Source organism: Wyeomyia smithii, chromosome 3, assembly GCF_029784165.1.
Source record: "Wyeomyia smithii strain HCP4-BCI-WySm-NY-G18 chromosome 3, ASM2978416v1, whole genome shotgun sequence".
In the NCBI taxonomy this organism is placed as follows: Eukaryota; Metazoa; Arthropoda; class Insecta; order Diptera; family Culicidae; genus Wyeomyia; species Wyeomyia smithii.
The window spans coordinates 249728204-249749303 of NC_073696.1; the positions used below are offsets into that span (position 1 = coordinate 249728204).

Below are 21100 nucleotides of genomic sequence, written 5' to 3' on the forward strand. Positions count from 1 at the left end.
TATAATATAATAAACAATTGTACGAATAAAACTCTATAAGTTTTAATTGGGAGAGATTTTGAATGACAGAAAAATATAACAATGAACAAAGAGTAGATCTGAAACTTATGAAAAACAAAGAAAAAGTGAGTTACTACCAACGGAAACTGAGAGACAACTTCAGGAAAATAAATACAAAATAACAATAAAACAATGTTAATGCTATAAAAACCAAAACGAAACAACAAAACATGCGAGGGAAGAATGTGAACAAGAATTAAATAGGAGCTGTAAAGACAGATATAAAGCAAACTTTGAAAATAAAGATGACACAAGAGACAGAAGTACAGAAAAATATTGATAAAATGAATGAAAAATAATAGAGATAAACTTAATGCGACTCGTGGTTCAAGTCACAAACCAAGGAATGAATCAACAACAAAACTAGAAGTAAGTTATGACAAAACAGAGAAAAAGCAAAAAATGAAACTATGTTCGGATACAATATCCGGATATCCGGATATCCGACTATCCGAAAATCCGGATATCCTGTCGGATAATATCCGGATATCCGGTTGACCCGGATTTTGGATATTAGTCGGATATCCGAGGTCGGATATTCGGATATTTTAATCCGGATAGTCCCAGCACTAATGTAGACTTGGAATCAATTTAACCGATCGAGATGAACATTTGTGTGTAGGGATTTTTGGGGTCGGGGAAGGTTCTTATGATAGTTCGAGACCCCTTCCTCCACTGCACACTGGGCCAGAAATGGAATCTAGCGGAACGAAATTAAAAGCGCTCTCAGGGTTTGACCAATCGGTTTCCGATCTTCTACAAAGTTTCTTGGTATAGTTGGGGCTTCATTTTGCATGTTTGAATTAGTTCGGAATTTAACCGCAAAGGTGGTGTTGCGATGCTAACTTCTTTCCCTTACGCGCTAGAGCTTTGCGGCATTCGACAAAGTTGTAGATCTCTAAATTCCATGAAACTTTACAGAACATACAAGTTTTCTAACTTTTCAAGTTTCAGAGATCTACGAGTTTTTTATAAATTTTGTCTGAAATCACGTTATATTGTGATAATTTTATGAGTTCACTCGAATTAATTTCTTACAAATTTTATCTCGATTGAAATTGAATAATTACGTCGTTTTCTTCCGAGTACAGAAGTTTTTGAAGTACTTAATCGAAAATATTACACAAGGATTTCGATAGTGAAAATGCGGTTGGTTGTGCGATGTTTTCTATCCCTCCAAATTTCGCGTTCGCAATTCAATCTTCTTCTGTGTGTTATGTTCAAAATAGAAGTGGGTGTATGAGTGGTGATCTATTCGCAAACTGGCCGCGTTGGGCGTGTTGTGTAGTTAGTGATAGTGATTGAATTAAAGTGTGCAAATTGCAACAATCGAGCATTCAAAAACATTCGACATGGCTGAATGTGAACATGTCTGGAGTGTAAGCAGGATATCGCTAGTCCGATCATCGAAACAGCACGTGGAGACCGCTTTACTTCGATTCGACACGGCCAGCACGGCCATGCGAATGAAAGCAGGAAGAAAGAGACAAAACTTGCAAAGTATTCCTGAATATTCTTTTGTATCATTAGATGGTCGTGCGATGAATTTGCGAGAGCGACAATGACAGCAGTCCGGCAACATAGCTTGCGTTGACATAAAGTTCCTTGTGGGATTTCCAATAGGTTTTTGTTTGTTAACTTGTTGCCTTGGTGCTGGTAAAGGTTGATGGACGTGATGCACAAATGATTGTTTCAATTTTGTTGTATTGTAGGTGCTCATGTTTACGACACAAGTATCATAAGGTTTGCTGCCAAACGCGTTTTGTGCTGTTATCTTGCTTGATTTTTCTAGCTTTTGAGCAGATGTTTCATATGGACATTTTTATTATTGATTGGGATCGTAATTGATTATGACTAGTTTGGCAAGAATGTCAAAAATTTAGGTTATATTTTGGTACACATGTATATGGTAAGATTTATATTGGACAATGATATGTCGTGTATTTCTATATATTTATTTCATCCATTTTATTTAAGCACAACATAACGGACACTTTCCATACATTGAACAAAACTAGATAATTTTTTCATATACCGCCATACAAACATCATTTCATAATATTATTATATACGGGTCGATTTTTTTGATACGGAAATAACATCAAATAAATCGAAAGTCTGAACACAATAGCAGAGTCCCAATGACTCTACTATTGTTTTCGGGCGGGGCTTGCCGACGGGAAAAGGATTTCGGAATGCGCTGCAAGTACTCAGTCATTCTGTCATGGATCTTTGGGAAATCGGAAGAGCTAACACCTTCTTGATCCCGAAACAAAGAAAGTTGCAGAAATAAAATTATACTGCAGCTGTCTTTGTTTCACATCATCACTGCCAGACAGTGGGAGAGAGAAAGGTTCCACACACACACACACACACACACACACACACACACACACACACACACACACACACACACACACTTAATTGAAAATATTACACAAAATTTGAAAAAATACATTATTTTGTGAAGTAGATATCTCAGCGGGTAGCAAGTATTAGCAAACCATGATTTTTTCTAAAAATTGTCCATCAAAAAATCTTCATTTTCTGAAATTTTGAAAGAAGTGTTTTTTGGTGTTTTTGTGATATTTAAGTTTGAATATAACCATAGGTTTCATATAAAAATACAATTACTATGTATTTATTGCATGCAATACACGGTCCAGTACTTTGATACTCTATCCAACCTATGTGCAGTCTACTGCAGAGCTCTAGCGTGTAAGAATAAAAAGTTGGTGTCGAAGCGCCATCTCTGCGGCCAAATCGCGAACTAAACTGAGCGTCAAGTTGAAGTTCTCATTACACTGAGAAACTTTCATAACCTTGGTTTCATAACCTATGGTTATATTCAAACTGAAATATCACAGAAACACCAAAAAACACTTCTTTCAAAATTTCAGAAAATGAATATTTTTTAATGGACAATTTAAAAAAAATCATGGTTTGCTAGTACTTGCTACCGGCTGAGTTATCTACTTCACAAAATTATGTATTTTTTTCAAATTTTGTGTAATATTTTCAATTGAGTACTTCAAAAACTTCTGTACTCGGAAGAAAACGACGTAATTATTCAATTTCTATCGAGAAAAAATTTGTAAAAATTAATTCGAGTGAACTCATAAAATTACCACAATATAACGTGAAATTCAGACAAAATATATAAAAACTCGTATTTTGATGGGTTTATCGGCTTAATCAGTCCGTGTATGCTAGCAAAAACGATTTGTTTTTTTTTCCCTATTCCGACAGTTTCGGTGACTTTATTTCACCTTTTTCAAGGAGTCTGAAAATATACATTGTGTGTTGTTTTCCTCTTTCGTTACTGGTTTATGTTTTATGTCTGTGTTAGCTTACTTACAGAAAGGATAATCGTTCTATTGTTAAGTGTGTTGGTGTCCAACATCGGTTGTCTGGTGTGTATTACAAATGGCGTCCCACTTTGGCTATATGTAAAAGGTATTGTTCGCTTAAAACAGATTTGTAACTTTCCTCTATAAACTGTACTTACTGCATGTGTACCTATTTTTGTGTGCTACACTGTATAAGCTTCTAAAGCTTTTTCTAGCACTTACTTTTTTCAAGCACTTTTATGGCAATTTCACTTTAATCGGGTAATAAATATTCTAAGCTGTTGGTTTTGCGTCTTCCTCTGTAGTCTACTAATTCTTGACGGCTTGCTAAGGGTGTGTTTGAGAGATTGTACAGCTTTGAGTTGTGGTGGTAGTGGATTGGCTGTCATGGTTGTCTGTTTTGTTTTGGTTGATGTTCTTTATCGAGTGTATAATACCAGCGTATATGGTGTTCAATCCCTCAGTGTCTGTGCGTTTGTTTATGCTATTTCCTGTGTTGGCAATATGGCAAATTTCTAAAAACGGGAGTGCTTGTGGTTTGTTGTGTCTGTCTATAATTTTTGTTTGTTGAAAATCAAACCGGTGATTCTGTGTGATACTGTGATGCATTAGTGCTGTTTTTTCCTTAAGTGCACTAATTTGGGTATCTGTTTCGTTGTAACCTTGTTGCAGTAGTTTGTCCCAGGTGTTATAGTGCGTCCGGTGTCCACTAATTCTAGTTTTAAGCATGTTTGTTGTCATTCCCACGTAGCAGGCGCTGCAGTCTTTGCACGGTATGTTGTAGATGACGTTGCTCTGGTGTTCATGTGGAATGGGGTCTTTAACATTTGTGAACAACTGTTTAACTGTTTTTATGTTGCGGTGTGCAAGTCGTATGTGTTTGTAATCGTTTTTAGGTGCTTGTCGATTCGGTTCGACAGGTGTGGTATGTATGGTATCGAACGGTAAGTATATTCCAGGTTTTCACTAGGTGTTTCTTGCGGTGCCGTGATGTTTTCCTGCATTCGGCTTATTAATCTGTTTATTAGTGCTTTCGGGTAGTTGTTTAGTCTCAATTGTTTGTGAATGATGCGAGCCTTATCATCGTTCTGTAGATTAGTGGATAGCTTGTCAACTCGTCTGATGAAATTTTTAGCCATGTTAATTTTGTGATGGAGCGAGTGGAACGAAAAGTAGTCTAAAAATCTGCCACTGGCGATTGGTTTCATATACCATTCTGTTTTAATGCTTTGATTTTCTTGTCTTATCAGTGTCATGTCTAAAAACGGTAGTCGTCTATTGTTTTCCATTTCGTAGGTGAATTGAATATGTTCGTTGTAACTGTTGAAAGTCTCTAATACATGGTTTAGTTGATTCGCGGGCAGTGCTAGTAGAAGATCATCTACATATTTTTTCAGGAATGGGGGCTTGAATGTTAGTAATGGTATAACTGTGTCCAAAAGTGTTTCCATTACTAAATCTGCTAGTGTGGGCGAGATGGGATTCCCCATTGCAGTGCCAAAGATCTGTTGGAAATGTTGTCCGTTGTATTTACAGTAGCTTGATTCTATGCAGAATTCAACTATTTCGATAAACAAATCTAGGTTTATGTTCGTATAAACTTTGATTTTCTCCCATTGTTTTATTATGTTGTGTGTAACTAATGTTTTGGGAATCGATGTGAATAGCGATGTAACGTCGAGGGAAATTAGGATGTAATCAGGTGGCAATGTAACTGTGTTAATAAAATCGCAAAATGTAAATGAATCCTTTATGTTGTATCGGCTCTCGATGGAGTTTTGTATGATTTTTCCTATAAATTTCGAAAGGTTGTAAGCGGGAGCAGTCATGTTTGGCACTACTGGCCTTAGTGGTAGATTGGGTTTGTGCGCTTTGGGCTGTCCGTATATTCTGGGGCATATGGCATTATATGTAGTTAGTCTTGTTGCGGTCAAAACATTAGTTACACACAACATAATAAAACAATGGGAGAAAATCAAAGTTTATACGAACATAAACCTAGATTTGTTTATCGAAATAGTTGAATTCTGCATAGAATCAAGCTACTGTAAATACAACGGACAACATTTCCAACAGATCTTTGGCACTGCAATGGGGAATCCCATCTCGCCCACACTAGCAGATTTAGTAATGGAAACACTTTTGGACACAGTTATACCATTACTAACATTCAAGCCCCCATTCCTGAAAAAATATGTAGATGATCTTCTACTAGCACTGCCCGCGAATCAACTAAACCATGTATTAGAGACTTTCAACAGTTACAACGAACATATTCAATTCACCTACGAAATGGAAAACAATAGACGACTACCGTTTTTAGACATGACACTGATAAGACAAGAAAATCAAAGCATTAAAACAGAATGGTATATGAAACCAATCGCCAGTGGCAGATTTTTAGACTACTTTTCGTTCCACCCGCTCCATCACAAAATTAAAATGGCTAAAAATTTCATCAGACGAGTTGACAAGCTATCCACTAATCTACAGAACGATGATAAGGCTCGCATCATTCACAAACAATTGAGACTAAACAACTACCCGAAAGCACTAATAAACAGATTAATAAGCCGAATGCAGGAAAACATCACGGCACCGCAAGAAACACCTAGTGAAAACCTGGAATATATTTACCGTTCGATACCATACATACCACACCTGTCGAACCGAATCGACAAGCACCTAAAAAACGATTACAAACACATACGACTTGCACACCGCAACATAAAAACAGTTAAACAGTTGTTCACAAATGTTAAAGACCCCATTCCACATGAACACCAGAGCAACGTCATCTACAACATACCGTGCAAAGACTGCAGCGCCTGCTACGTGGGAATGACAACAAACATGCTTAAAACTAGAATTAGTGGACACCGGACGCACTATAACACCTGGGACAAACTACTGCAACAAGGTTACAACGAAACAGATACCCAAATTAGTGCACTTAAGGAAAAAACAGCACTAATGCATCACAGTATCACACAGAATCACCGGTTTGATTTTCAACAAACAAAAATTATAGACAGACACAACAAACCACAAGCACTCCCGTTTTTAGAAATTTGCCATATTGCCAACACAGAAAATAGCATAAACAAACGCACAGACACTGAGGGACTGAACACCATATACGCTGGTATTATACACTCGATAAAGAACATCAACCAAAACAAAACAGACAACCATGACAGCCAATCCACTACCACCACAACTCAAAGCTGTACAATCTCTCAAACACACCCTTAGCAAGCCGTCAAGAATTAGTAGACTACAGAGGAAGACGCAAAACCAACAGCTTAGAATATTTATTACCCGATTAAAGTGAAATTGCCATAAAAGTGCTTGAAAAAAGTAAGTGCTAGAAAAAGCTTAAGAAGCTTATACAGTGTAGCACACAAAAATAGGTACACATGCAGTAAGTACAGTTTATAGAGGAAAGTTACAAATCTGTTTTAAGCGAACAATACCTTTTACATATAGCCAAAGTGGGACGCCATTTGTAATACACACCAGACAACCGATGTTGGACACCAACACACTTAACAATAGAACGATTATCCTTTCTGTAAGTAAGCTAACACAGACATAAAACATAAACCAGTAACGAAAGAGGAAAACAACACACAATGTATATTTTCAGACTCCTTGAAAAAGGTGAAATAAAGTCACCGAAACTGTCGGAATAGGAAAAAAAAAAACAAATCGTTTTTGCTAGCATACACGGACTGATTAAGCCGATAAACCCATCAAACTAACCGTTTCAGTCGTCATATAAACAAATTAAAAACTCGTAGATCTCTGAAACTTGAAGGGTAAGAAATTTTGTATATTCTGTAAAGTTTCATGGAATTTAGAGATCTACAACTTTGTCGAATACCGCAAAGCTCTAGCGTGTAAGAGAAAGAAGTTGGCATCGCAACGCCACCTTTGCGGCTAAATTCCGAACTAATTCAAACATCCAAAATGAAGCCCCAACTATACCAAGAAACTTTGTAGAAGATCGGAACCGATTGGTCAAACCCTGAGAGCACTATTAATTTCGTTCCGCCTTATCCCATTTCTGGCCCAGTAGTGTGCACTGAAGCCACAAATCGACTTCAGACAACATTATGAATTGAAAGATGACGACTTCCGGTGACTAGAAAACAGTCGAAAATGACCAAAAATCAATCAAAATGACGCTCAGAGGCCAGATATTGTCTCCAAATTCCATTTTGAAATCCAAGATGGCAACTTGCGGTTTCTGAAAAACAGCCAAAAATGGCCGATTTCCATCCAATATGAGATGCTTCGGAACCAGAATGATACACAAGAGCTAGAATCGAACACAGGCACCATTTTGAATACTAAGATGGAGAATGACGCTCAGGGGCCAGAAATTGTCTCCAAATGTCATTTTTAAAACCAGCAAGACGACTCGCCGGTTTCTGAAAAATAGCCTAAAGTGACCAAATACCACCAAATATGAGTGTTTCTTTAACCAGAATGATGGAAGGAGCTAAAAATTGCAACTTCTGGGAAATAGTCGAATACTACTACATATGGAATCGAGATAATGTATAGAAGCCAAGCATTGACCCTGGACACTATTTTGAGTTCGGAGTTGACCACTTTTAGTTTCTGGAAAACAACGAAAATAACTGAATACTACCCAATATGAGTATTTCTGGAACAGAGGTGATGTACTAAAGGCAAAATTCGAGGATGTTATCATTCCGATAAAACCAATAATTTAAAACGATATAAACAAATCGCAAGAAATCAATGAATTTGAAATGGTTCAAATTATGAAATTAAACACTAAAATAGGCGGGACGAAGTTTGCCGGGTCAGCTAGTAATGGATGAAAGACTTTGAGAAAAAGATAAAAGTAATGACAAAGCAAACTGTAGAGTAAATGGAGTGTAAATATTAGAAAAACCATTGAAAAATAGAGGTGAAGCAGATGAAACACGAATAAAAAAGAGATTGATCATGACATAATAAATTTATTGTCTATCTCGAAGTTTATTATTTAACCGGTTTTGAGATCAGTTGTGTTAAACAGTCATTAGGACTGTCGTTTTGCTACAATTAATCACTAACCTGTAGAAGAATATCTTTCACTGCGGAAACAACTGCTCTCACAGCCCTATTATGAAGAAACAACTGCTCTCCTATATACTCAAGAAACTTATATTGTAAAAGCACTGCAGTGAGCTCAGTTGTGTAGTTATTGTGCGTAATATTTTTTTCGTGTGAGAAAGCTCACTTTAGTTTATAATTTGAAGAGAGAAAGTGATAGATTCCACCACGTTCAAGCACGTGCGTCGTTTTGCTCTGTGAGTTCTCCCTGATTCTCACTGATTCTAACTCTAACTAAACCAATCTGCTAATCCATGGATAGGATTCTTCTTAGTTCACTTTAGATTTCTCATAAAGTAGAATGCTCAAAAACTCACTTAAAAGCTCTACATTTTATATTATCTTCAGGCATCTGCACTCGAGAACTCATTTATTTCAATCACATACCTCAGGAAACAAAATCGGCGCATTGCTCTACACGGTTACAATGGGACTCGTTCAGCAGCCAACCAAAGTTTTTTTCATCACTAGCAGACCACTTTCTATTTCAATCACTAAACAAAATCACACACTAGACTAAGATTACTTTAATCTTTGAAAAGTTCACCTCAAATTTCCTAAAACAAGCTTGAATTAGCAGAAATATATAAGATGAATTTTCTACAAATCCCAAATTTCAACTGTATGCATTTTCATCTGTTTTCACTGCCTTGAAGAAGATCAAAAGTTGCCAAATCAGTTTCTGTTAATACGAGAAAATCATACTGAAAATTTTAAATTATTCCGACATAATTGACATAAATCTACAGCACTGCAGTGGGTACCTAGGTTACCAATATTGCACGTAAACAACTGCAGCGGATATCAAGGTAACCTACTACGATGGGCTGCGGCTACGTTCATTCATGACAATGTGATTCATCTATGATTAACAGTGTGATTAATATAGGGGCGTCGTGAGATGAATAATTGAACAGTGATTCAACTTTCGAGATGGATATGGAAGCGTTGTGAAAAATGGTTTGTTTGACAAAATTCAGTATAAATCTTGCTAAGTTTACTAAAAGTACAATGCTGGGCGATTCCATAAGAGCACGTAAGCGGTTTTTGTTTATTTGTTCAATGATTTCGTGAAAATTTGGTATTTAATCCGTGCATTCCCCATGAATATCGGCTTAATGAGATGAACAATGGAACAGTTCCCTTATGTCAAATGAGGGAAGCATCTTGGAAGGATACTAGATTGCGTTTTAACGAGTTTGCTTTGCTTCCCGGAACTGAAAAAATAAATCTTGGCGTCACCTTGCATCACATTCTTCTACGAGAAAACTCAAGTTGTCTCTGTTGTATATCTCAGCTGTTGAGTAAGCAATATATGAGTTAATTTTTTGTGAGCGGCAGAAGCATAGCACAAAGCAAATGAAAGAGGAGTGGTGCAAAAAATTGCTACACGCAGCACTCATGCCAGGGAAGTAGTGCGCGAAAAATTTTCATTCCACTGTTTTCACACATTGAGGAGAAAACAAGCCTGATAGTCAATAATCATGATAATTGACTAGATACTTCAAAATCCTTCAAAGAAACAAACGACATCCAGTAGTATACGTACGAAACTCAGGCAATCTGAGTGAATCCGGAGTAATTCTGTATCCCACAGTCTAAATCATAAAATTTTTGATAAATAAAAAAATGTGTCAGAAATGTTTTAAATTTTTATGTAGGTGCAATTCATACACTGATGTTCCTCTTTACTAAAAACAGAACGAAACCAAGTGACGCGATAAGCCGCTTGGTATTCTAATTTACATAACATGTAACCGAACAAGCCTCACCAGTTTTTTTTTCAAAAACATACTTAGAATTGTTCCCAGTGGCAAGTTCTACACATAAAACAGAATCCCCCACAGGAAAACAGATTCAATTTATCCAACACAAAATGTTTCCACTTTAGTGGTTTACCTGTTTGGAACTTTTCTTCCTACCTTAACGGTTTTCCCTTTTTATCATCTTACAATTCAAAAATGAAGTGGTACGATCCAACAGTGTGTGTGCGTGTGTTTGTGTGTGGTTCGGTTGGTGTCTGACAATGACTCAGTTTGCCTTCCCTCGCACTTTTTAGCTCGTCGCTTAAAGTTGGAGTAGAAAACGGGGGGTTACGTGCGGCCGCGAAGACAACTTTCTGAAGCTGAGTGCATGAACGAAAACTTCCGGTTTGTCTTGTGGGCATACGCCCTCTTCTAATCTAATACGGATATCGCTTATCTGCGGAACATGGAAGTGATGTTACTTTAGGAAATGATATGAAAATGTACGGCGTGCAACTTTTCGCTTACGCGAAGTTTTTGGCAATGAATTCGTCGTCGATTTTCCATTTACATTCAATTCTGTACGGGTAGAATATTTTCTTTTGAGGCATGTTTTTCCATTTTCAACTTAAAGTTACGGCTTTGGTAATTAACTTAATTGAGAGTATTGCGGGTAACGGTATTTACTGAAGTTAATAATTAATACGAATTAATTTAAACATAACAAAATGCTGGTTACGGATCGAGTTACAGTAACTAATTATTAATCGTTTAATCATTTTAATGATATATCTGGAAAAAAATCCTTTGAAGTTTTACGCAAACGAAATGAATATTAAATATAGCCTTACAAAAGTTCAATGCGAAATAATAACAGGACATGCAAAGATCAACTTTGTTGCATTTTGTCGACAAATTCAATAATTCATACGCAAGCCAAAAAAAAATGATACAAACAAGCACAGAATTTAATCGACCGGAACACCAATCATTCGTAATCCGTAAAAAATATGTCATAATTGAATTGTAACATGCTGTTTGCGATAATTTAATTGGAAAACATATACACAAACATATGATGCAATATTCTGCCGGTGTAAGCATCCCGCTTGTTTCCGTCCGCTCCGTTAACAACTGAACGCAAATTGCGGCCATAATTATTGACGCCGCCAATTGTCCCACTGCTCGTGTGTGTGTGTCTGTGTTTATGCGTCCGTGTTTGAGTATGTATTTATCCACTAGAGGTTAAGCTAATAGAATGAACAACGCGAACTAAGATTGAATTGCAATTGTCACCTCGTTTTTGTTTACGGGCGGTTTCCTGTGAATGTTATCAAAAGTAAACACGTTATTAGTTGGAATTATTTAGCTTTCAAAATTGACTAAATTTGTTGAGCAAAAGTCATTAGTAGTAATTAGTAGAATTTCTGATACACTTTACACTAAAGTTCGCAGCTAAAACCAACTTGACTAGACTAGACCTTTCGTTTTTTCCACCTATCGCGAACTACACATTTCTCTCTAGCTCAAATGGGCTGTTTTCAAACCTGCGATAAATTGAATGCAATCAATCCGTAATGAATCAACTGAAACGTGTTTTTCTTCCTCTGTTGACGTGGGTAGAATATTCCACATTGTTTTATGTGTTTGTGCACGACTTGGACATACTCATATCTGCCAAACTTGCAATAAGAGGGAGCTATTCTTCGGTCGACCCCACCGAATCACCGACCGTCTTTGGTTGATGTGTCAACCCACGTCATAATTGAAGACGATGAGATGACCTGACAGGGAATCAATTTCTCGTTTATCGCCTCCAGTCAGGTGGAAATTTGGTCATTCAGAAGGTTTGTTTGCTTGCGGTAACGGTAGCTGCAAATTCAATTTGCTCCGTGCCACTGCTACTACTGCTTCTGCTGCTTCTACTGCTAAAGTGTTTATTTCATTTGCCATTCGCACAATGTCGCAAACAGCTTCACTAAAAGTGTGTTGTGTGGGAAAACGCTGTGACTGTGGGGGTGGAGTCGATATACTTAGCTGCGTCATCAAAAGTTCCGTTCAACAGGAAAAATACAGTTCCACCTTGCCAATATCTTCCTCGGCAGGTAGATATCGATAGCAGAAAACAATGGTGCGCTTTGTAGGAGCTTTGAAAAAATTGGCCATATTCTAAAAAAGTTGAAATTTAGAGCAGAAATATCTAGATTTCTTTTTGCAAACGATGCAGTTCACAGTTCCTGATTACGAGAGGTTTGTGTATTGTTCAAAATATGTCACCACTGTTGGCCCACTATGCACGCGCTGGACTACGAAACAGGGCGGGTGGAGGTCGTTAACGACTAACGACGAATCTGTCTTTATTATTCCTTCATATTGCTGTTTTAGATTATAAGAGGCAAAAGGTCTCCGAATCGGGAATGACGCCAGTGGGTGAGAAAAAACAACAGTAGATGAAGGTCGTGACAGAAGGCTTATGTCAGTGGAAAGGAAAGAAACGTGCTAAACCTGTAAGGCGTACAAAATGAAGTGACGAGCAAGATTTGTAATAATTCTGAATTATGTGCAATAGAAACACTATACAGATTTCAAAGTTTTGATTTTTGTCAACCACAGGAAATTCAATAATATCTTAATATCAAAAAAATTACCTATAATATCTAAACATTTTGAAAAATTCATAAAATCTATAAAATCTAAGAAATTTATAATTGACTAGAATACTTTTTTTTGGAAGTATTTTCGGCAGAGCTGTCTCAAAGAAGTAGAGAGTCTTATTTTATATTATTCGACGTTTCATCACTGATCAGTGGCATCTTCAGGGTACGGATCATCACTGATCAGTGATCCGTACCCTGAAGATGTCACTGATCAGTTACGAAACGTCGGATGGTATAAACTAAGCCGTTTTACTTATATGAGACTGTTCGGTCGAAATACACCTGGGATTATACACCTGGTATGAAATCTAATCTATAAAATCTATAAAATCAATAGAATCTATAAATGAGCAGTTCTCGCTGAAACCAAGCTACTAGGTGCACAAGGTCTTTTGAATTTGATATAAATGCACATATTAGTTAGGAATAGAGAAAAAAATATATGCCATTTTTGTTTGATTGAATTTGTTGACCCCTCGATCACCATGGGGTGAAATAGTTTCTAAAAAAGTGGAAAATTGAACAATTCTTGATGTTTTATTTCAGCTATATCTCTGAAATTCGTTATGGAACCTATAACAAATAGCACTCTTCTGTAAAGTGGAATGATAGGGCTTTCATTTGGGATAATCAGAATTTTGGCCGCCATCTTGAATTTTGCCGCCATCTTGGTTTATATCAGAAAAATGCAATTTTGGCCATGTTCGAAACTACCGATTTTCGATCTGAGACCAGCATTGGAAAGCTGAGTAAAAATGCTATAAGATGCAAGGTGAGCATAATAATTCAAAATGGCGCCATTGTTGCCCCTTAAGTTCAAATAGGTTCAAACTCGGGAAAATTTAGTTTTGCATCAAAATACACAAAAATATTTATATAGAAACCAAGGCAGAAAAAAGGTATATTTTGTTGCACTGACAACAAAATCAAACAACTCTTGGAAATCAACTACAAATTGCAAATTTATATGCTCTTAATTCTGTAATTTATATTTGGTATTCTACATGACTTTATTATACATACAACTAAGTTTTCGCTATTCATCGATATATGGCGCCAGCAGTAAGTGCTGGTCGCTTTGACAGATCGAAAACGTGACGTTTTGACACGTTTGTGATATAAGCAGCGTTGCCGAATTCCCAATTTTTCCTGGATATCTCCAGTTTTTCTGGGCACGCCAGCGAAACATTATTAATTTTTTCCTGTTTTATTCAGCTTTCTATTCGTCACCACATTTATTGAATTCATTCCCTTGGAATGTATGGTCTTTCCAGAATTCCCTGCATTCATGCCCTTCGGTTTTCTGGTACAAATTGAATTCCAGACGCATCTTCAAAATTTCGAGTACACCAAACTTTATGTCTAGTGACTTTAATCTCCATCAGTGAAAAATTCAAAATAACAATGCATTGTCTCTTACACCATTTTCGTTTACATGCAATAATACGATGCAATATATTTATCGTTCACGCAACAATTCTGAACCAAAAATCAATCAAATTTCTACAGAAACTTCAAATTTATATATCCGGTTTTCTACAGTTTATTATTTTGAATTCTTCCATTTTCTCTTATATCTCGGCGGCTTTTGAATTCTGCGATCGCGCCTCGTCTCCGGAGGATCATACGTTGTTGGCCTCGAATGTTCATCAATAACCCGGTAGTCAGTGGTGCATTCTTCTGCTTCAATACCCTCACTTAAGCGTTCTTCAACAAGTTCCTCCTCGCGTATATCAGACACTATCGGCTTAAGATGAGAAACGTTCCTGTAGTATATTTTCCCCGTTTGCTTGGAGCGTATTTCAGCTTCCGACCCAGAACGGCTGATAATTTCGAAAGGTTCTGGACTAAAGTTACTGCACAGTTTGTGATTCTTCGATGTTCTTTTCACCACTACCACATCGCCTTCCTGCAACGTACTTTCTTTGGCCTGTCTCCGTTTGTTGCACGATTCAGCTGCTTTGAGCTTCAGATTCCAGTCTCGATCCCTTATACCTTCCGATATTTGTTCCGGTGCTCCTGTAACGCTCGGCAGTTTGTCCTTTAGCATCCTTCCAAACATCAACAGCGAAGGGGCAACTCCTGTCGTAGAGTGCGGCGTGGAGTTGTACATGAGAAGATAACTCCGCAAATCCCATTTCCAGTTTGCATTCTCAGATTCCTGGCTTATACGCAAACGCTTCAAAATGGATCTATTCATGCGTTCAATTTCCCCATTTGCTTGCGGCCAATAGGGTGTAGTTTTCTGTTGCTCAATGCCGAACTCCTTGCAGAAAGTCTTCATTGTGTCACTTATGAACTGTGGTCCGTGGTCCGATCGAAGAATATCAGGGAAACCGAACCGACAAAATGTTTCGTATAACGCCTGTACTGCAAGTTCCGCAAGGGTTTGCCTCATTATCACCACCTCCACGAATCGACTAAAATAGTCGATTAAAACTAGCAAGTAGTGCCCATTAGGAAGAGGTCCCAAAAAATCTACTGCTAGCTCTGACCAAGCTTTGGTGGGCATTCTTGTTCTTTGCATCGGCTCTGGAGGTTCTACAGACGAAACCAAGGTACAAAGGTTGCAACTTTTAACGTAATTCTCGACTCTCGGCCACCAAACTTTTTGGCGTAGACGTCTCTTCATTACGCTCATCCCTGGGTGTCCCTCATGGGCACAAGCAATAACCTGGGCTTGAAGAGTCTCTGGAATCACCAGGCGATCTCCACGCATGACAACTCCTCCTGCCGTGTGTAGTTCCGGCTAGAACGGAAGTTTATACCCTCTAGTATTTCCTGTCCAGGTATTCATCTCCAAAGATAGCAGGACTTCTTGAAGGGTTCTATCTTTCTTGGTCGCTTCCATAATATACTTCAGTACAACAGCGTCCGGAACACAAGATTGCACCATTTGATGGATAAGCATTTCTGTTGAGTGATCAAAGGCTTTGGGTGGAATTACGCACAATCGAGAAAGTGCATCGGCCAGATTATTCGAGCCAGATTCGTAGATGATCTCGTAATTATAGGCCTGGAGACGCAAAACCCACCGCTCAATGCGTGGACAAGGGCGAGATCGAGGGTTGAACAGATATTTCAACGCTTTACAGTCAGTGATGAGTTGAAATCTAGTTCCCAGCAGATACAGACTGAATTTTTCCACTGCCCATACTATGGCCAAGGTTTCTCTCTCTGTCTGAAAATACTTCCTCTCTAGATCAGTGAGCGCTTTGCTGGCGAATGCTATGATTCTGGTCTCACCCTGTGCGCTCTCCTGCAAAAGAACGGCACCTAAGCCCATGGGACTTGCATCGGTAACTAATTTTGTCTTATTCTTCCGATTGAAGAATCCTAAGTAGCCAACATCACTTACAGCTTCTTTGATTTTTTCAAAGGCAGCGCTATGTTCATCTTTCCAAGTAAATGTTGACCCAGCCCGCAAAAGCTGTCGGAGAGGATCAGTTTTCGTAGCGAGGTTGGATACAAATCTACCAACATATGTGACCAATCCCGAAAAACTCCTGAGTTCGCTCACATTCTTCGGCTCTCGAAAGCTTCTTATAGCTGTGATCCGACTTTCGGTGGGTTTCACACCATTGGCATTTAGCACGTGGCCGAGGAATTCAATCTCGTTTGCACGATACACACATTTTTGGTGATTCAGGAGTACCCCATATTGTTCCAATCTCTTGAGTAACTCCTCTAACCGCTTGTCATGTTCTATTTTGGAGTCACCAAACACCACAATATCGTCAAGGTATATTATAATTCCTTTCAACCCTACCAGTACTGTTTCCATAGTTTTTTGGAAAATCTCAGGAGCATACGACACCCCAAACATTAGTCTCTTGTATCTAAAAACGAATGGTATAATTCAAAAATAATTACAACAATAAGCAATTGCTGCGATTTATTTTATTCATTAAAGAGCAATGCAAAAGAAATAAGACAACAAGTAAAATGCAATTCAAATATTAACGTAAGTATCTACCTATATAAACCGGTTTTCGTGATAAAGATGGTGATTGGACGCGATTGCTGAGAGATCTCTAGTTGATGATAGGCATCCTTAACGTCGATTTTTGAGAAAACGGTTGCCCCATCGACTGATCCCAGAAGTTCATCGACCACGGGCAATGGGTGAGGCTCCCTCATTACAGCCTGGTTGGCTCGACGCATGTCAATACACAATCGAATATCCCCAGAATCTTTGATGACGGGTACCTTAGGAGAGACCCACTCGGAAGGTTGTTGGACACGTTCAATGATCCCTTGAGCCAGCAACATATCCAGTTTCTCTTCGACTTTGGCTTCAAGAGCGTAGGGAACACGTCGATATGCTTGGCGAACAGGTTGAGCATTAGGATCGACTGGTATCTCAACAATTACGCCCTTGATCTTTGGAAACTCCATTGATGATTCCTCTCCAACTCGATCAATGGCAAACCCCACCTTTAGTACTTGCAGCAACTTCGCAGTATCGTTTCCCAGAAGACACTGTTGTCCTTTCTTGGCGACGTAAAACTGTGCTTCAGTTTGTCGTCCTACTCCTTCGATAGTTGCGGTGAAGCTACCCATTATCTCCATTGCCTTGTCCGATCCATAACCCTTCAAAATCTTATCTACTACCGTCGTCATGTTCGTTACCAACACTCCTTTCTGTTTCATCTGCTGCCATGAAGGGTGACTTATTATGTTAGCGGCTGTACCGGAATCGATAACCATGAGTACTTCCACACCCCCAACTTTGAAGGGGAATGTGCTTTCTCCCATTGCATAGAAAATATAATTCTCATTTTTCTGGTCTTCGGTTGAAGTTTCTTCGATTACTCGAACTCGCTTTGGAGCCACGGAAGAAAACGTCAGTCGTGGATTTTGGTTTGGACGCTTTCGGCATTGTCTCGCATAATGTCCAATTTTTCTGCAATTCAAGCATGTCGCATCTTTCGCCTGGCAACACTCTGCTCCCATTACGTGTCCTCGCTTACCACAAGCAAAACAGACTGGATCTGATCGACTTCTCCATGACTTTTGCTGATGTGGTTGCCACACAGATGGTGGTTTGTTCCGCTTAGGTCCATTGATAGTATTCCGCTTTGCAACGACTGGTATCTGTTAACGTCCACCGAAGGTTTGACATCTGCGAACTCTTTCAGCTTTTTCTCGCTTTCTTCCAGACTCGTACCAATGGCTTCCACCTCCTCCAGGTTCAGATCCTTTTTTAATAGTTTCTGACGAAGTTTGCTCGAACCACACTTCTCCACAATCTGATCCAGTATCATTTCATCAGGTTTATCATAGTCACATCGTTTTACCTGAGCTCGCAGCCGAAGTAGAAAATCAGAAAATATTTCATTAGATTCCTGTGCAATTTGCCTGAATTGGTGTCGTTCATAAGTACGGCGCCGAAAAGGCTCAAAATGTGCATCCAGCTTGGCGATGGCAGCATCATAATATGGTAGATCTTTAACTACATACGATATACGACTTTTGTCTGGTAAATTGTCATAAACATCACGTAAATCTGAGCCTCCCAAATACAGCAATTTTGATCTTCTGTCCAACTGCGATTCAATTTTTTCCGAATTGAAATAGGCCTCCAAGTCTCTTTTCCACTTGGCCCAAGCAATCGGTAGGTGAGATGACTCGATGGTAGTTATGAATGGTTTAATACGACAATCCATTCCAGCCCTAGTCATGAGTAAAATAGATAAAATAAACATCAAAATTGTGAAGCTCAAATTGAACCGATCAGATCATTCTTGGCGATACCGCCCTACAATACATTTCAACAGTATGTTTTAAAATCAACATTCATATGTTTTTTTTTTAAACTCTAATCTTTATTTAGGCCCAACCGCAAAGCATAACGGGGCCGAATATCTTTTGGAGTAGGGAAAAGCCAGCTTGAGTAGAGCCTGTATCCCGACTGCTCCTCCTCAAACAGGCATAAAAACCCTCTCATCTTTTCTCTTTTATAAATACAATTTAAAAATACATATCATTTAAACCTACGGCTAACAATAACAATAATAAATGAAGTTCTTCTCTGTATGAGTAAATATCAATTCTTAATACTATTCGTTAAGGTGTGATGGTTCCTTATATCTTTAGAAATCAAAACTTATATCTATGTTTGGTGGATCATGTCTCTCAGAAAGAAGCGATGATTCATGTGTCTCTAAAATGATCAATAAAAGAAAAAAAAAAAAAAGGAACAGAATTAGTGTGAAACTTTTTGATGGAGGTTGTGTTGGAAAAATAAGAAAAAAAAAAAAGAAGCTAATCAAATTCGATACTTGATATCTCTTAAAAAGTCATAAATAGGTATTACAAGTGCTGGGTTGCGGCTAGCAAGTGCATCCCGTACTTGCATTGTAAATGTCACTTTCTGTTTTCGGAGAGAATCAATAAGCTTGGTCCTTGCTTTGTGGTACTTAGGGCATACGAAGACTATATGATCTATATCTTCGTACCCTCCACATTCGCACAGATTACTATCGACTAAGTTTATTCGATAAAGGTGTGCGTTTGCAACATAGTGATTGGACATTAGGCGCGAAATAACTCGAATGAAATCTCGAGTTAAATCTAACCCTTTGAACCAAGCTTTTGTAGACACTTTGGGCGAAATCGAGTGCATCCATCGCCCAAGATCGTCTTTATCCCATTTTTCCTGCCAGTTTGCCAGGGCCAGTTGTCGAGGCAAGTGAAAATACTCGGTATAGATGATCGGTCTATCAAATATATCTCCTTCTATGGCACCCCTTTTAGCTAATAAATCAGCTTATTCATTGCCTGGGATTGAGCAATGAGAGGGGACCCACACAAAGCAGATAATGAAAGACCGATCAACCAGCACTTCTAATATCCGTCTAATTTCCGGAAGGAAATAGGACGGGTGCTTGACCGGTTTAATCGATCGGAGAGCTTCGATAGAACTGAGGCTGTCCGAGAAGATGAAATAATTGCCTGGTGTCTTGAGCTCGATAATTCGCAGCGAATTGTGTATGGCAGCTAATTCAGCTACATATATGGAGCAAGGCTGTGCCAGTTTGCGGGATATGTGATGATCTGTGTTAAAAACGCCATATCCGGATTGTCCATCCATCACAGATCCGTCCGTGAAAAAGGAGTTCTGTTCTGGGAGGTGGCCGAATTTTGCCGAAAATATTAATGGCACAACTGTTGGTTTAAGGTGTTCGGGAATTCCATGGATTTCTAGTTTCATCGTCAAATCAAATACAACAGAAGAATTGTTGAGCGATGTTGAAATCTCACGGGATGGAGCAACAACCGAAGGGTTTATCTCCATGGTCATGAACCGCTGGTATACTGACATACAGGGTTTCTGAACAACTTCCAAACACCTCTCATAGTTCTCGATTATCATTGGGTTTGCTATCTCCGATCTGATGAGGAAACGAAGAGCCAACTCGAATAGCCTCTCTTTGAGTGGTAGTACTCCCGCAATGACCTCTAGAGACATGGTATGTGTCGATTGCATGCAGCCTAGAGCGATACGCAAACAACGGTATTGTATCCTCTCTAGCTTCAGCATGTGTGAGGCTGCGACTCCTCTGAAGCATATGCTGCCGTATTCTATTACGGGCAGAATAGTGGTTTGGTAGAGTCGTATTAAATCCTCTGGATGCGCTCCCCATGATGTTCCTGTTACCATCCGAAGAAAATTAATTCTCGGTTGGCATCTTTGCTTCAGGTAATTGATATGTTTTTCCCATGTGCACTTAGAGTCATACCATACTCCTAGATACTTGAAGCTAGGTGACTGATTGATGGGTATTCCGGACAGAACTAGCTCGAAGCGAGGTGGTGGTCGCTTTTTTGAAAAGACTACCATCTCCGTTTTTTCAAGCGAGAATTCGATTCCAAGACAACTGGCCCAACCGGTCAGATTATCTAGCGTATTTTGCAGGCTGTTTTTCATGTCTACAGCTAGAGTCGCCGTGACTGATACAACGCAGTCGTCAGCTAACTGGCGCATTGTACAGTCGTCCGTCAAGCATGTGTCGATGTCACTGATGTAGAAGTTGTACAACAGCGGACTCAGACAAGAGCCTTGGGGGAGACCCATGTAGCTTGTTCGTGTTATTGTTGAAGAACCGTGGTTGAAAAGTAAATGCTTTTCAGACAGCAGGTTGATCAAAAA

The 21100-nt window shown here is 38.7% G+C and overlaps 1 protein-coding gene across 1 annotated transcript; it reads left to right on the forward strand.

Annotated features, from left to right (window-relative positions):
• The first annotated feature begins 5501 nt into the window (after positions 1-5501).
• LOC129729184 (uncharacterized) lies at positions 5502-6665 on the forward strand. Its single transcript, XM_055687674.1, has one exon. The coding sequence runs from the start codon at positions 5502-5504 to the stop codon at positions 6663-6665; it is 1164 nt and encodes a 387-aa protein (XP_055543649.1).
• The last annotated feature ends 14435 nt before the right edge of the window (positions 6666-21100 follow it).

What these genes read in the sequence shown, in the direction of transcription:
- LOC129729184 (XM_055687674.1), top strand. Translation starts at nt 5,502, where the DNA reads ATGGGGAATCCCATCTCGCCCACACTAGCAGATTTAGTAATGGAAACA.